At 45.4% G+C, this 16,835-nt stretch overlaps 1 protein-coding gene across 1 annotated transcript in view; it reads right to left on the reverse strand.

Annotated features, from left to right (window-relative positions):
* Window positions 1-2,863, reverse strand: part of VWA8 (von Willebrand factor A domain containing 8) — a 105,359-nt gene extending 102,496 nt beyond the window's left edge. Inside the window, exon 1 of the mRNA XM_015811056.1 lies at window positions 2,707-2,863. Within this exon, the coding sequence (XP_015666542.1) occupies window positions 2,707-2,863 (157 nt within the window). The remainder of the gene's footprint in view (window positions 1-2,706) is intronic.
* Window positions 2,864-16,835: the final 13,972 nt, after the last annotated feature.

Raw genomic sequence — 16,835 nt, forward strand, 5'->3', positions numbered from 1 at the left:
ATAAAGACGTTGTGGGTTTGTGTTGACAAGCACCGACCGTCCTGGTTACCGCTTAACCCTAGGATCGTGTGGGTCATTAAGCAGGAAGAGGTGGGAATGACAGACGAGGCTGGGCAGGTTTGTGGGTGCTTGTGGGAAGACAGCAGGGACCACTGGACATTGGGATCACGTCACCGCAGCCGTCTACAACATCGCGATTGTGAGCCAGAGGCACTGAGCATTCAGATTGTGATTGCATGATGGTGTAGCTGCAATGGTCACAAAATCGCAGACTGTTAACTTTGAATAATGCGGTCATAACTTGAGGACTACCTGTATTTGGTCTAATGTCAGGTATCACAGGCTGAGGGTTACCTGTAAGCCCTAGATACTATAGTTTTAAAATTTCCTCAGGAAAATTTGAGTCCTAATCACGTAGGCAAGATAGCCTAGCCTGTTTTATACTCTGTGCCGCTTCTCTGTGGTCCCTGGATTTTCACAGGCAGCAGCCTGACCCCATGTGAAGGCGTTTGAGCAATGGAGAAATGACCCAGGGTAGACAGCAAAAGCGTGGAAGAACATAAACCCATATTATTTTCACCTTTGCCCTCCCCCTGTGGACACCCAGGCACTCAGAAATCTGCCTGGACTCATCATTTTCAGAAAGCATGTGACCGACAATCAGTAAAGATTAAAGTAAACACAGATCTAGCAGAAGGAGAAAAAGAATGCTGCCTGTCAAAGTTGTTGCGACATGTGGGCCTGTCACCACAAACCCACAGTTGGCGAACCACATTTCAAGCTACGCGTGGTACACGCCCAGCCTGGGTCAATTGTGTTGAACCGTGGGATAAATTCATTGTGAGAAGCGGCAGTGAGTACGAGATGCTCCCCCCTCCCAGTGCTAGATTCTTCTTAGAAGGAATTGTAGAGTTCCTGTTTCTCCACCAGTCCCGAGAACAGTGGCTGTCTTCCACACAACAGGGCGCCCAGAACACTTAATAGACCGACTTCTAGTTCTGGGCCACACAAGGGCCCACATCGTGCTCCACCTACTAAGTTTTTATGTTCCATCTCTCCATACATATCTATTATCAACTGGGGGAAAAGGAGGGAGGGTGACCACTGAGAGATAGAAAAAGTCACAAAAGAAAGTCAAAGAAAATTCAGAAAGAAGAAAGGAAGGAAGGTCACCTTTGAGAGAAAGTTACAAAGAATGTCAGAAAGGAAGGAAGGAAGGAAGGAAGGAAGGAAAGAGAGGAAAGGGAGGAAAGGAAAGGAAAAGGTCACCATTGAGAGAGAGAGAGAGAGAGAGAGAGAGAGAAGAAAGGTAACCATTGAGAGATAAAGTTGTGAAAGAAAAGAAGGAAAAAAGGAAAGAAGGAAGGAAGGAAAGAAAAAAAGAAAGAAAGAAAGAAAGAAAGAAAGAAAGAAAGAAAGAAAGAAAGAAAGAAAGAGAGGGAGGAAAGGAAAAGGTCACCATTGACACGGAGAGTTGCAAAAGAAAGTCAGAAAGTAAGGAAGGAAAGAGAGAGAGAGAGAGAGAGAGAGAGAGGGAGGAAAGGTAACCATTGAGAGATAAAGTTGCGAAAGAAAGGAAGGAAGGAAGGAAGGAAGGAAGGAAGGAAGGAAGGAAGGAAGGAAGGAAGGAAGGAAGGNCTAAAGGATCTAAGAAACACAATGTATGAATTCAATGATATGTCATTTCTTGCAGTTCTCCCTCTCTCTGTGTTGAAAAGAAGGAGGGAGGGAGGGAGGAAAGGAAAAGGTTACCATTGAGACACACACACACACACACACACAGAGTTGCAAAAGAAAGTCAGAAAGTAAGGAAGGAAAGAGAGAGAGAGAGAGAGAGAGAGAGAGAGAAAGAGGGGGAAAGGTAACCATTGAGAGATAAAGTTGCGAAAGAAAGGAAGGAAGGAAGGAAGGAAGGAAGGAAGGAAAGAAAGAGGGAGGAAAGGAAAAGGTCACCATTGACACCGAGAGAGAGCGAGAGCTGCAAAAGAAAGTCAGAAAGGAAGGAAGGAAAGAGAGAGAGAGAGAGAAAGAGAGAGAGAGAGAGAGAGAAAGAGGGGGAAAGGTAACCACTGAGAGATAAAGTTGCAAAAGGAAGGAAGGAAGGAAGGAAGGAAGGAAGGAAGGAAGGAAAGAAAGAAAGAAAGAAGGAGGAAAGGAAAAGGTCACCATTGACACGGAGAGAGAGAGAGTTGAAAAAGAAAGTCAGAAAGTAAGGAAGGAAAGAGAGAGAGAGAGAGAGAGAAAGAGGGAGGAAAGGTAATCATTGAGATATACTGTTGTGAAAGAAAGAAAGAAAGAGAAAGAAAGAAAGAAAGAAAGAAAGAGGGAGGGAGGGAGGAAAGGAAAAGGTTACCATTGAGACACACACACACACACACACAGAGTTGCAAAAGAAAGTCAGAAAGTAAGGAAGGAAAGAGAGAGAGAAAGAGGGAGGAAAGTTAACCATTGAAATATAAAGTTGCGAAAGAAAGAAAGAAAGAAAGAAAGAAAGAAAGGAGGGCCAGAAGTCCCCAGCCTCCCCAGCTGACCTCTCCGGGGCCCCCATCGCAAAGCAGCCCCTTCCCCCCCCCGAAGCCCCCTCCCCCTCCAGGGAGAGCCAAACCCTCGCTCGGCAGGGTCTCCGGGGCGCCCGCCTTCTCCTCCTCCTCCTCCTCCTCCCCCCCCCCGGGCAGGAGGAAAGGCCTGCCGGGGACCCCGCCTTACCTTGGCCGCCTGTCCCGCCGTGCGAGGCCCGGAATCCGCCGCCCCGCAGCCCGGCCACCTGCTGCAGGAGGAGACGAACCCGGCGGGCAGCCGAGGAGCCCCCGCAGGGCCCGCCACCGCCGCTCGCCTTGCCCAGGAACGCCACCCGGGCCTGCATGGTCAGAGGAGGCCCTGGGGGACGCGGTCCGTCGCTGCACCGCCTCCGCCGGGAAACGCCGACGCCGCTTTTCAGGGCCGGGCCGGGCCGGGCGCTGCCGGGGAGGCGCCCGGCCCGGGAGGAGGACGCCTCCTTCCAGCCGGGCGGAGGAGCGGGGTCCCGGCTGGGTCTTTCCTCCCCGGGGGGATCGAGGGGGTGGCCGGGTTGAAGGGGGCTCCGCTGCTCCTTTGGACCCAGCCGGGAGTGGGGGAGGTGGGTCAGAGAGGGAAGGGAGGGTCCCCATTGAAATAGAGAGAAAGGAGAGAGCAAGAAATACAGAGAGAATCACGAGAGAAAGAAGTAAGTCATAAAAGAGAGAGAGAGAGAGAGACGGGAGGAAAGGTCACCATTGAAATAAAGAGAGAGAAAGAAATAGAAAGTCATGAAAGACGGGGGAGAAAATAGAAAGTCACAAAAGAGAGAGAGAAGGGAGGGAGAGAGGGAGGAAGGGAGGGAGGAAGGAGATGGGAATAAGAGGAAGGGAGGAATGAAGGAAAAGAAAGGAAGGAAGAAAGTCACAAAAGGGAGAGAAAGAAGGAAGGAACAAAGAAAATGAAAGGAAGGAATAGAAAGTCACAAAAGAGAGAGAGAAGGAAGGAAGGAAGGAAGGAGATGGGAATAAGAGGAAGGGAGGAACGAAGGAAAAGAAAGGAAGGAAGAAATAGAATGTCACAAAAGAGGGAGAGAGAAGGAAGAGAGGGAGGAAGGAGATGGGAATAAGAGGAAGGGAGGAACGAAGGAAAATCTCCTGCCACAGATTACCCCCCATCGACCTGTACGCTCCCACAGAGAGGGTCTCCTCAGGGTGCCGTCAGCCAGACAGTGCCGGCTGGCGACCCCAAGGGGGAGGGCCTTCTCTGTGGGAGCTCCCACCCTCTGGAACGAACTACCCCCAGAGATCAGGGTGATCCCTGATCTCCCTTCCTTCCGCCGCGCCCTCAAGACGTGGTTGTTCCAGCTTGCAGGACTGGCCTAAGGGATTTTAAAGGGGTTTTAATTACTTTTAATCAGACAAATTTAAATATTTCTTTTTAATCAAATTTTAATTAAATGTATAATATGTTAGTATTTTATCTAATTGTCAGCCGCCCTGAGTCCGCAAGGAGAAGGGCGGGATATAAATGCAATTAATAAATAAATAAATAAATAAATAAATAAAGGAAGGAAGAAATAGAATGTCACAAAAGAGGGAGAGAGAAGGAAGAGAGGGAGGAAGGGAGGAAGGAGATGGGAATAAGAGGAAGGGAGGAACGAAGGAAAAGAAAGGAAGGAAGAAATAGAATGTCACAAAAGAGGGAGAGGGTCAGAAGAAAAAGAGAAAAGGGAAGGAAAAAGAAAGGAAGGAAGAAATAGAAAGTCAAAAGAGAGAGAGAAGGGAGGGAGGGTCACCACTGAAATAGAGAGATAGTTGAGAGAGAGAAATAGAAAATTATGAAAAACGGGGAGGAAGAAAGTCACAAAAGATGGTGAGGGACAGAAGAAAAGGAAGGAAAGAATGATGGAATGGAAGGGAGGAAGGAGGGAGGGAAGGAAAGAAAAAGGAAGAAATAGCAAGTCACAAAAGACACGAAGGAAGGAAAAGAAAGGAAAAAATAGAAAGTCAAAAGAAGAGGAACGAAAGAAAAAAGGAACAAAGGAAAAGAGAAACAAAGAAAGAAATAGAAAGTAACAAAAGAGAAAGACAGAAGGGAGGAAGGGTCACTATTGAAATAGAAAGTTGAGAGGGAGAGAGAGAAGAAAAAAGGAAAGAAAGAAAGAAGGAAGGAAAGAAAGAAGGAAAGAAAGAAAGAAAGAAAGAAAGAAAAATTCTTTGGTTGCCTTCCCTGCAAGATGGCCAAATTTTAGCATTGCACCAAGGAGCAGCATGCTGCCCAGAGGGAGAATCTGCCTTGAAAAGCTCAGGGAGGGATGCAGGGGGGTGGGGGGGGGAGAGACTCTAGAAAGAGAAGAGCAACAAAGATTATTAGGGGCCTGGAGGCTGAAACATACAAAAACTGGTTGCAGGAATTGGGGATGTCTAGTTTAATGAAGAGAAGGACGAGGGGTGACATGAAAGCAGGATTTCAGTATTTGAGGGAGTCACAAAGAAGGGGGGGGTCAATCTCCAAAGCACCTGGAGGCAGGACTACCTGTAGAACAATCATATCCTGAAATAGAACTAAAAAAAACCAAATAGGTTAATCTCCCAACAGAGTAAATAGAAAACGGTTAAGAAAAGAGGATATGAAAGCTGCTTGGGACACAGTGAAAAAAAAGTGGGTAGGATTACACTAATGAGAAATATGAAAAGGTAGACTTGATACAATAGAAGGTGTGAGATTCCGTGGGTGAGAAAAAAAATCATAAGTGAATAATTATAGGGGGAAAAAACGAGTGCGAGAGAAACTGAGTCATGTGCATATTGAACAAGTGACGACAAACGAGTGGTTGAAGAGAGCCAGGAGCGGCTCAGATTAAAAATGGCAGAGAAAATGCAGTGTGATTTTGACAGACGGTTTAAAAAACTGGTTTGGAAGTGGATGAAGAGAGCTGGACAAGGCCTCCAGCAGAGTGAAAGGAACTGAAAATAAAAATGATGAAAATGATTTTGAATAAGACAGAAGTGAGGCAATGCTGGAGGACGTCGTTTGGAGATCTTTTTTGAGATTGACCGTGATGTGCTGACAAATAGAACTGAAAGAAATGCCATTAAATCTTTGTGTCCAAGAAAAAAACAAAATTGTCAAAAAGTCATAAGCAGTGTGGGAATGCAGTAAAGTAAATAACAACAACAACAGCAACAACAATAATAATAGAGTCGGAAGAGACCTATGAGGTCATCTAATCCAGCCCCCTGCTCAGGCAGGAAACCCTGTACCATTTCAGACAAATGGTTGTCCAGTCTCTTCTTAAAGACTTCCAGTGTTGGAACATTTGTAACTACAGGTTATCCTTGACTTAACAACGATTCATTTAGCAACCGTTACACCGAGACTGAAAAAAGTGACTTGCGAACATTTTTCACACTTATGACCGTTGCAATGTCCCCATGGTGACAGGATCAATATGGTAACCAGCATGTATTTATGACCGTTGCAGTGTCTCTCGGGATCACATGATCCCCTTTTTGCGATCTTCCGACAAAGTCAACAGGGAAGCCAGATTCACTGAATGAGCCTGTGACCAACTTCACAACTGCCGTGATTCGTTTAGCAACGGTGGCAAGAAAGCTCGTAAAATGGAGCAAAACTCACTTAATCACTGTGTCGCTTTGTTGTTGTTACTTGCGAAGTCGTGTCTGACCCATCGCGACCCCATGGACCACGTTCCTCCAGGCCTTCCTGTCCTCTACGATCTTCTGGAGTCCATTGAAGCTCACGCCTCCTGCTTCAGTAACTCCATCCAGCCACCTCATTCTCTGTCGTCCCCTTCTTCTCTTGCCCTCCATCTTTCCCAGCATTAGGCTCTTCTCCAGTGAGTCCTTTCTTCTCATTAGGTGGCCAAAGTACTTGAGTTTCAACTTCAGGATCTGGCCTTCCAAAGAGCAGTCAGGGTTGATCTCCTCTAGGACTGACCAGTTGGATCGCCTTGCAGTCCAGGGGACTCACAGGAGTCTTCTCCAGCACCAGAGTTCAAAGGCCTCAATTCTTTGGCGCTCAGCCTTTCTTATGGTCCAACTTTCCCAGCCATACATTGCAACTGGGAAAACCATGGCCTTGACTATATGTACTTTTGTTGGCAGGGTGATGTCTCTGCTTTTTAGTATGCTGTCTAGATTTGCCATAGCTTTCCTCCCCAGGAGCAAGCATCTTTTAATTTCTTGGCTGCAGTCCCTGTGTCGCTTAGCAATGGACAATTCGGGCTCAACTGTGGTCGTAAGAAGAGGACTCCCTGTACAGCTGGAGCAATGTGAAAATGGAGATGTAAAGTCTTCAAGAATGACTGTGCAGCTTGTTTAAGGTGTGTGAGGCCCACACCTGTACTTGTTCTTTGGCAGAATGCCGTTATTATTCCCTTCTATAATAGGAAAGGTAATAAAACTGAATGGCACCGAAGGAGTATCCGTTTCTTAATTGTGCCTGGGAAAGTGGTTGACCGAATTCTAATTGAACAGGTACAAGAAGTGACAAGGTACATTTCATTATCCAGGATGGAGAAAGAGCGATGCAATTGATCTTCCAGATCTGTACGTTCTCGTAAACTTCTAGCAAGCTACGCACACGATAACACGGGGAATTATTCACATTATTTTCGGACTCCCGCAGGAATTCAAGACTTTAATAAGCGCACAGCAGAGTCGCAAAACCTGAGAACGGAGTGTGCAACCGCGTATTTATCTGCTAAAAAACTTAACTAGCTGTGTTTTCACAATGGGATTGGCTTAGCACAGACTGGAGTCGTTCACTTACCATCGTTCATTTAGTGACCGTTCAAAGTTACAACAGCACTGGAAAAAAGTGACAGGACCCTTTTTCATACTTACAACCGTTGCAGCCTCCCCATGGTCACGTGATCAAAATTCGCCCGCTTGGCAACCGGTTTATATTTATGACGGTTGCTGTATCCTCGCGTCACTTGGTCCCCTTTTGCGACCTTCCAAAACACAAACGCAATGGGGGAAGCCGGATACACTTAACAACTGTGTTACTAATTTAACAACTGCAGTGTCTGACTTCGTTGTGGTAAGAAATGTCATCAGATGGGAGCAAAACTCACTTAACAAATGTCTCACGTAGCCACATCAATTTTGGGCTCAATTGTGATTGTAAGTCAAGGACTAAGTACGTTATTTTTGTACTTTTAGTATTTTGTATTTTGGTATTTTGTAGAAGTGATTCCAGGAGCCTAGTTGTGTTAACTTTCTGGGTCTTTGGTGCAAAAGGCACTTTGCGCATGCTTGGGCGCTCCCATCTAGCAGCTGTGCAACTCAACACATCATACTTCACACTTAAAGATACCTAGTTTAGCTGTTCTGGCAATGATGCTGCAGTTAGAGACATTAGGCTTAACGTCCCATTCTGTGCCTTTATGTATACACACCTCTCGTTAGCGAACGTGCCAATTAGAGAAATTACCCTTGATTGTCTAAAGGGAAGAAGCTGCAACCGAGAGTTTCGCCGCTTTGCATGACAGCCAATTACGGTCAGAACGATATTGTGGAAGCTCCGAAGTTGAAGATCTACTCAGCGATGGATTCAAGTCTCTCACCGTTCTCTGCTGTTTACCCATCAATTCTTTTCTCAACTAGATTTTTCCCGTTGCTGGGGGGAAACATGGAGCTTCTAATGATCTAATTTTGCTTAACAATGCAGAAATTGCAGCCGCCATTAATGCCGCACCAGCTTTCCAACAGATGTCGAGTTTTTTTGTTTTAAGAACAGCCGGTGCAAAACCCAAAGATGCTTTTTTCCCCTCCCAAAAGGCAACTGGACTTGTTTTTTCCTTGAAGAGGTTTTGCTTCTTATCCAAGAAGCTTCTTCGATTCTGACTGAAGGGTGGCGGATGGAAGGAATTGTATTCCTTGCAGTCCTCTGGTCGTTAGTACTCTCTCGGAGGATTGTTGAGGCCACTCGGAGGTTTTATTTGTGCCCTCAGGGACACCTGAGTGGTGCAAATGGGTGTGGAGCCTTCTTGGAACTGCTGAAAGGACGACTGTGTTGTAGAGTGGAGATGGGTGGTGTCATGTCTCCCCCCCCCGCCCCATTGAGAGAGGGCTGTTCAGTCTTAACGCCTCTTTGACCCTTCTTTCAAACCAGTGGTCCTCTCTGTCCAGAATATTGGATAGAGATAAACCTCCAAGTGGCCTCAACGACACTCAGAAAGAGTAGAAAGGGATGAAGCAAGGAAGGAGAAAAAGGGAAGGAGGAAGGGAGGGAAGAAGGAAAGAAGAAAGAGAAAGATTTCCCTTTGGATCACCTGACTTTGGTCTCATCTCCCTTCCAGCCCAATGTCATCAATAATCGCGTTTTAATATCTTCTGTTCTGGAAAATAACCAGGTTTTCCTGTTTAATCTGACACCCGAGTTTTGGTGTGTAAACTTTGCTATGGGATTACCCTCTCAAGCCGATCCTTTCCTCCTCCTCCTCCTCCTCCTCCTCCTCCTCCTCCCTGTATATCCCTTCCCTTCTAGCACTGATGATGTTACCTAGTTGGGTCATGAAAAGTCTGCAACAAAACAATCACGCTCAGAGAACACCAAGGATCCCACAGTTCTCCTTCTCCTCCTCCTCCTCAATACCAGTATATCCCACATATTTATTATTTTAAAAATGCCACCTCCTTGTGATGTTGTTTTTGTGTCTTCTCAAGCCTACAGCTGATGCAGCTCCATGTTGTCTTTGACTATTCCAGTTTCAAAGTAGTAATATATGCCCTCTTTTCTCAATATGGGTTTGCCACTCTTTTGACATAACCTAGCATTAACAATTAACAATAACATAACCTAGCATTAAGAAGGAGACAAATTCTTTGTGCGTCTAATCACAGTTGGCCAAATAAAAGTCTTCTCCTCCTCCTCCCCCCTCCTCCTCCTCTTTCTCCTTCTCTTTCTCCTCCTCCTCTTTCTCCTCCTCCTCCTCTTTCTCCTTCTTCTCCTCCTCCTCTTTCTCCTCCTCCTCCTCCTTTCTCCTTCTCCTTCTACTCCTCCTCCTCCTTTTTCTCCTCTTTCTCCTTCTCCTGTTTCTCCTTCTCCTCCTCCTCCTGTTTCTCCTTCTCCTCCTCCTTTTTCTCCTCTTTCTCCTTCTCCTTCTCTTCCTCCTCCTCCTTCTCTTTCTCTTCCTCCTCCTCTTTCTCTTCCTCCTCCTCCTCCTCCTTCTCTTTGTCCTCCTCCTCTTTCTCCTCCTCCTCCTTCTCTTTCTCCTTTCTTCTCTCTCCTCCTCCTCCTCTCTCTCCTTCTCCTTCTCCTTCATCTCATTCTCCTGCATCTCATTCTGAAAAAGTTCCTCCATCAATGGGAGAAGAAGGAATATGCACAACATTGTATTATTCCTCCCTCCACTCTCTGGTCTCTTTTAACACAATCCTTTGAACCTTGTCACCAGAAGGCAGTTGGAAAGCCAAATCCTATCCTTTAAATGGGAAATCCTATTCCTTTTCACACGGAAGGATGCGATTCCACAATGAGGCAGAGGCTTCTTTCTCTTTGATTTTTTTCTTCTTCTCTTTTTTCTTCTGGACCGGATCCCTTTCTGTCTAACCTGCCTCTGAGTGAGTCACAAGACAGCTTGACTCTCTGCTTTTTTTTCCCCCTAGCATCAGACATAGCGCCAAGAAGGCTTTAAAAGACTTTTTTTTAAAAAAAAAAAGTCAATAGGAAAAAAAAATAGATAAAAGTGCTTCAAGCTGTCAAAGAAAAAAAAAATCACAAGAAATGTTTAAAAAGGGGTGTGAATTGTTCCTAAGAAAGGGGTGGAGCGGACATAGAAACTGGTTGCTGGGTCAAACGTTTGAATTTTCTATTTTTCTACAACTAACAAAACAGAATTGGGAGGGATCTGGGAGGTCATCTAGTCCAACCCCTGCTCAGGCAGGAAACCCTAGAGCATTTCAGACAAATGGCTGTCCAGTCTCTTCTTAAAAACTTCCAGTGTTGGAGCATTCACCACTTCTGGAGGCAGGTGGTTCCCCTGGTGAATTGTTCTCACTGTCAGGAAATTTCTCCTTAGTTCTAGGTTGCTTCTCTCCTTGATGAGTTTCCACCCATTGCTTCTCGTCCTGCCTTCAGGCGCCTTGGAGAATAGCTTGACTCCCTCTTCTTTGGGGCAGCCCCTGAGATATTGGAAGACTGCTATCATGTCTCCCCTTCATCACTGGAAGTTGTTAAGAAGAGACTGGACAGCCATCTGTCTGAAATGGTGTAGGGTCTCCTGCTTGAGCAGGGGGTTGGACTAGAAGACCCCCAAGGTCCCTTCCAACTCTGTTATTCTATGATTCTATAAGGGTCTCCTGCTTGAGCAGGGGGTTGTTGTTATTATTATTATTATTATTATTATTATTATTATTATTATTATTTATTGAATTTATATACCGCCCTATCTCCTTTACGGGACTCAGGGCGGTGAACAGGCGATAATAAAAGCCACGATAAATATACGCAAGTTTCTGTTCTAAAATCAAATTAAATAACAGGCCTGCTCTAAAATACCCCATACAAAAACCCCCACTAAAACATAATCAAACTACGCCAGGCCAGCTGCACGGAATAGATGGGCCTTCAGGGCTCGGTGAAAAAGGCGCAGGTCCGCAGGTTGGACTAGAAGACCTCCAAGGGCCCTTCCAACTCTTGTTATTCCGTTAAGTGGCAACCACGTCAGAACAGCAACTCGGCCTCGCCGGCCTCGCGTCTTCTAGGGAAACGGCTTCTTGCTAAATGTCATTTATCTGCATATATGGCAAAAGAATTAAGTGCGCCTTCCAGGTGCAATTTATCATGAGCTCTGGCCACCACTGTTGACGGTGAATTTAGTTTCCATCGGGGCGACTCCTGAAATATGTGGCTTGGCATGGCGCCTTCCCACACCGCGCTTGTGAGGAAGCTGCAGCATCTCAGCCCGTTCAGCTTTTTCTCACCTCCTTTTCTCACAAATTGCGAAAAGCCACGTTACGACGTGTTAGGTGCTGCCGTCCCGCCGTCCTTATTTAAAACTTGACACGGTGGAACTGTGCTCTCTCCCCGTCAAAGTTTGTTCCTGCCCACCTGGCTAATTACAGGTAGCCCTCGACGGACGATCCCAATGTCGTTCAGCGAGACATTCGTTAAGCGAATTTTGCCCCGTTTTACGACCTTTCTTTGCCTCGGTTGCTACGGGAATTGCCGCAGTTAAGTTAGCGACAACGTTGTTAAGTATAGCTGGCTTCCCCGTTGACTTTGCTTGGCAGAAGTTCGCAAAAGGGGATCACGGGACCCCGGGACGCCGCGGCCGTCATAAATATGAGTCAGTCGCCACACATCTGAATTTTGATCACGTGACCACATGGGGTGGCTGCAAAATTCGTAACGGTGAAAACAGGGTCGTGAGTCATTTTTTTCAGTGCCCGTGTAACTTTGAATGGCCACTAAATGAACTGTTGTTGTAAGTCTGAGGACTATCTATCCTATCCATCAATCATCCATCCATCCATCCACTCACCCATCCACTTATCCTCTTTTTTATCTATCTATCTATCTATCTATCTATCTATCTATCTATCTATCTATCTATCTATCTATCTATCTATCTATCTATCTATATCTATCTATCTATCTATCTATCTATCTATCTATCTATCTATGTATCTATCTATCTATCATCTATCTATCTATCTATCTATCTATCTATCTATCTATCATATATCTAACATGTATCTATCATTTACCTATCGTCTGTCTGTCTGTCTGTCTCTATCTATCTATCATCACTATCCTATCTATATCTATCTTATCTATCTACCTACCTATCACTATCTATCTATCTATCTATCTATCTATCTATCTATCTATCTATCTATCTATCTATCTATCTATCTATCTATCTATCTATCATATATCTAACATCTATCATCTACCTATTATCTGTCTGTCTGTCTGTCTGTTTCTCTCTCTCTCTCTCTCTCTCTCTCTCATATATCTATCATCTACCTATCATCTGTCTGTCTGTCTGTCTATCTGTCTCTATCTATCTATCTATCTATCTATCTATCTATCTATCTATCTATTGGATTTGTTTGCAGAGTTAACGTACATATAATTTCTGGCACGGCTCGTCAAGTGATTCATACAGATACCGTTAGTCCCCGACTTAACGACCACAAGGGAGCCCAAAATTTCTGTTCCTGAGCGGAGACAGTCGATAAGCGAGTGTTGTCCCATTTTGCGACATAGCTTGCCACGGTCGTTAAGTGAATCGCCACAGTTGCCAAGTTAGTATCCCGGTCGTTAAGCGAATCTGGCTTCCCCATGGACTTTGCTCCTCAGAAGGTCGCCCAAGGGGATCACGTGACCCCAAGACTGCAACCGTCGTAAGTACACGCCAGTTGCCAAGCCTCTGAATTTTGATCACATGACCTGTGGGGAGGCTGCAAGGGTCGCAAGTGTGAAAAACAGTCACAGGTCATTTTTTGAATGCCATTGTAACTTCCAACAGTCACTTTGCAAGGACTGTACTGCTTGCAAAAGTTTATTCCAACTCTTCAAAATTAGCAAATCGGTAAATTTTCTTGATTTTGTGCAAGTGGCGCTGAATTCAAAATCCCAAAGAAATAATAATAGTAAAAAAAAACTCAAGTTTTTTTTAAAGCTGGAACTTCAGCCCCAGGCCACCCCTAATAAATGCATCCCACCCCCCCAAAAAAAATGCACCCACCAAAAAAAATAAATGCATCCATCTAATGCTGCCTAATCCATCCCAGGGTATAAATAATAATAACCGTGACTGTAGCCATCCTTGCCCTTTTGCCTTTAATCAGCACATTCCCCGGAGGAAAAAGTCCTACGCAAAATTTAATTAAGTCCTTTGGGGGAAGAAAAAGCATTTTCAATTTTCGGCAGACAGAGATGAATTTATTTTACTTTTTTTTATTCCCCCCAACTTGGGCATCCCGGAAGATTTGCATTCTTTTATAATGCTTTTAGTGGCTAAGAGCCTTTATCCCATCTCAGCGATGAATAATTGATCTAGAAAATTTGACGGACCCGTTTCGCAACGGGAGACCTCGCTTACTCCCAAAAATAAAATAAAACAAAAACGCTTTGTTCTTTCCAAGATTTGGTCTTGGAAAATATTTCGCTCGCTCCAGTGCGGTGCTGGTAAGGTTCCGCCTTGCTCCGTTTCCTTGTCTGCCACCGAATTAGCCTCTACTAGCATCTTCCAACCCGTTGAAGCAAACTTGAGGGGTGTCCAAGGGAAGGAAGGTGTAATTTCCTTAACGTTGTGTGATTCGCTGGTGGGAAGATCTTCCAAGATGTACAAGATGTCCTCAACTTACAACAGCTCATTTAGTAACCCTTCAAAGTTATGATGTCACTGAAAAAAATAACTTAGGATTGTTTTTCACACTTACGACCCTTGCGGCATCCCCACAATCACGAGATCAAAATTCGGAGGCTTGGCAACTGGCGTGTACTTATGATGGTTGCAGTGTCCCGGGGTCACGTGATCCCCTTTTGTGATCTTTCAGGAAACAAAGTCGCTGGGGGAGCCACATTCCACTTAACAACCGTATTACTAACTTAACAACTGCAGGGATCCACTTAACAAGTGTGTCAAGCAAGAAAGGTAGTAAAATGGGAGCAGAATTGATTTAACCACTGTCTTGCTTAGCGATATAAATTTTGGGCTTGGTTGTGGTCATAAGCCAAGGACTAGGTCCTTTGCAGAATTGCCTCAGGGATAGTCAATTACAGTTCCATTTAAACATGGAGAGATTGGTCAACCATTTGTCTGAAATGGTATAGGCAGGGTTTCCTGCCTAAGCAGGGGGTTGGACTAGAAGATCTCTTAAGTTCCCTTCCAACTCTATTCTATTCTATTCTATTCTATTCTATTCTATTCTATTCTATTCTATTCTCCTCTTCTCTTCTCTTTTCTTCTCTTCTCTCTTCTACTCTACTCTACTCTATTCTCTTATTCCATTCCATATTTTCTCTTCTCTTCTCTTCTCTTCTCTTTTTGGTGGATGGTTAGATACATCTGTTTACTGGTTTGGGAACTGGGATTTCACAGTATCCGAAAGTGTGGCCGGCTCAGGAATTCTGGGAGTCGGTCCACAAGTTTTAATGATGCCAAGGTTGGGAAACCCTGATCTATGTGGTTTATAAGAGTTGGCATCAGTTTGATGGCACATAATCATAATCAAAGAACGGCACACATCAGATACCTTGGCCGGCTTGGTTTTCTGTCAAGTTCTCAAGATGTAAGGTTGAGACTCTTGAAAGAGTGCAGAGAAGAGCAACAAAGATGATCAGGGGACTGGAGTTTATATAGCATGTGAAGAACGGTTGCTGGAATTGGGTATGTCTAGTCTAATGAAGAGAAGGACGAGGGGGGACAGGATAGCAGTCTTCCAATATCTCAGGGGCTGCGACAAAGAAGAGGGAGTCAAGCTGTTCTCCAAAGTGCCTGAAGGCAGGACAAGAAGCAATGGATGGAAACCAATCAAGGGGAGAAGCAACCTGGAATTAAGGGAAATTTCCTGACAGTTGGAACAATTAACCAGTGGAACAACTTGCCTCCAGAAGTTATGGGTGATCCATCACTGGAGGTTTTTAAGAAGAGATTGGACAACCATTTGTCTGGAATGGTGTAGGATTTCCTGCTTGAGCAGGGGGTTGGACTACATGACCTCCAAGGTTCCTGCCAACTCTTTTCCGTTACGTTGCCGTCAACCTTCCCCCCCCCCCAGCTCCTGGGAGAGAGACGTCTAAGCCATCCTCAGCCAATGTTAAAGAAGCGTCTCCCCCTTTTTCTGGCACCGTCCAAAGGCAGCTGCTAAAGGCTGCACAGTCTGTTCGACTCCGTCATGCGGGAACACAGGAAACAGAAGCGGGAAGAGGAGTCAGGAACGGAGACAGTTGACCTCATGGCAATGGGATTTCCTGCCAGCTCAGGATGGGAAAGGACACTTCAACTCAGCAGCGGCCTAGATCAGGGCTAGGCCACCTTGGCTCTTTTATGACTCCTGGACTTCAACTCCCAGAATTCCTGAGCCAGCCACGCTGAGGGGAAAGGGAGAGGTTTCCAAGCTGAGCCATGCTGGCTCAGGAATTCTGGGAGTTGAAGTCCATGAGTCATGAAGGGGCCACAGTTCCCCCATGCTGGCTCAGGGATTCTGGGAGTTGAAGTCCACGAGTCATGAGTGGGCCATAGTTCCCTCATGCTGGCTCAGGGATTCTGGGAGTTGAAGTCCACAAGTCATGAGTGGGCCATAGTTCCCCCATGCTGGCTCAGGGATTCTGGGAATTGAAGTCCACGAGTCACGAAGGGGGCCATAGTTTCCCCATGCTGGCTCAGGAATTCTGGGAGTTGAAGTCCACGAGGACAACGTTCCTCCAGGCCTTCCTGTCCTCTACCATCTTCTGGAGTCCATTTAAATTCACGCCCACTGCTTCAGTGACTCCATCCAGCCACCTCCTTCTCTGTCGTCCCCTTCTTCTCTTGCCCTCCATCTTTCCCAGCATCAGGCTCTTCTCCAGGGAGTCCTTCCTTCTCATTAGGTGGCCAAAGTACTTGAGTTTCCACTTCAGGATCTGGCCTTCTAAAGAGCAGTCAGGGTTGATCTCCTCTAGGACTGACCAGTTGGATCACCTTGCAGTCCAGGGGTTGCCTTCTACTCATCGCCAATCCATACTGGAAATAAAAGATCAAGGTTTCCTGTCCAGTTGTGTCCGACTCTTGGCCGAGGTAGCCAGCCTTATCCAAAGACAATTCCTGTGGTCAGGTGCACAGAATGCTGTTACCTTCTCATTGACGTGGTACCTATTGATCTACTCGCATTTGCACGATTTAGAACAGGGGTCCTCAAACTTGGCCCTTTTTTGACTTGTGGACTTCAACTCCCAGAATTCCTCAGCCAGGCACTTCAGGGCCGGCTGAGGAATTCTGGGAGTTGAACTCCACAAGACATAAAAGGGCCAAGTTTGAAGACCCCTGTCTTAAATCTAACAAACAAAATGGAGGCTGGCTGAGGAATTCTGGGAGTTGAAGTCCACAAGACATAAAAGGGCCAAGTTTGAAGACCCCTGTCTTAAATCTAACAAACAAAATGGAGGCTGGCTGAGGAATTTATTATTTATTTATTTATTTATTATTTGAATTTATATCCCGCCCTTCTCCTTGCGGACTCAGGGCGGCTGACAATCAATTAAAAACACCACTAACAATCACAAGTTAAAATTAATTAAAATGAAATATTTAAATTGTCTAATTAAAAAGTAATTAAAAACCCCTCTAAAAAACCCCTCTTAAAAATTATCCTAGG

This window comes from Protobothrops mucrosquamatus, unplaced genomic scaffold (genome assembly GCF_001527695.2).
Source record: "Protobothrops mucrosquamatus isolate PMUCROS unplaced genomic scaffold, P.Mucros_1.0 scaffold28, whole genome shotgun sequence".
In the NCBI taxonomy this organism is placed as follows: domain Eukaryota; kingdom Metazoa; phylum Chordata; class Lepidosauria; order Squamata; family Viperidae; genus Protobothrops; species Protobothrops mucrosquamatus.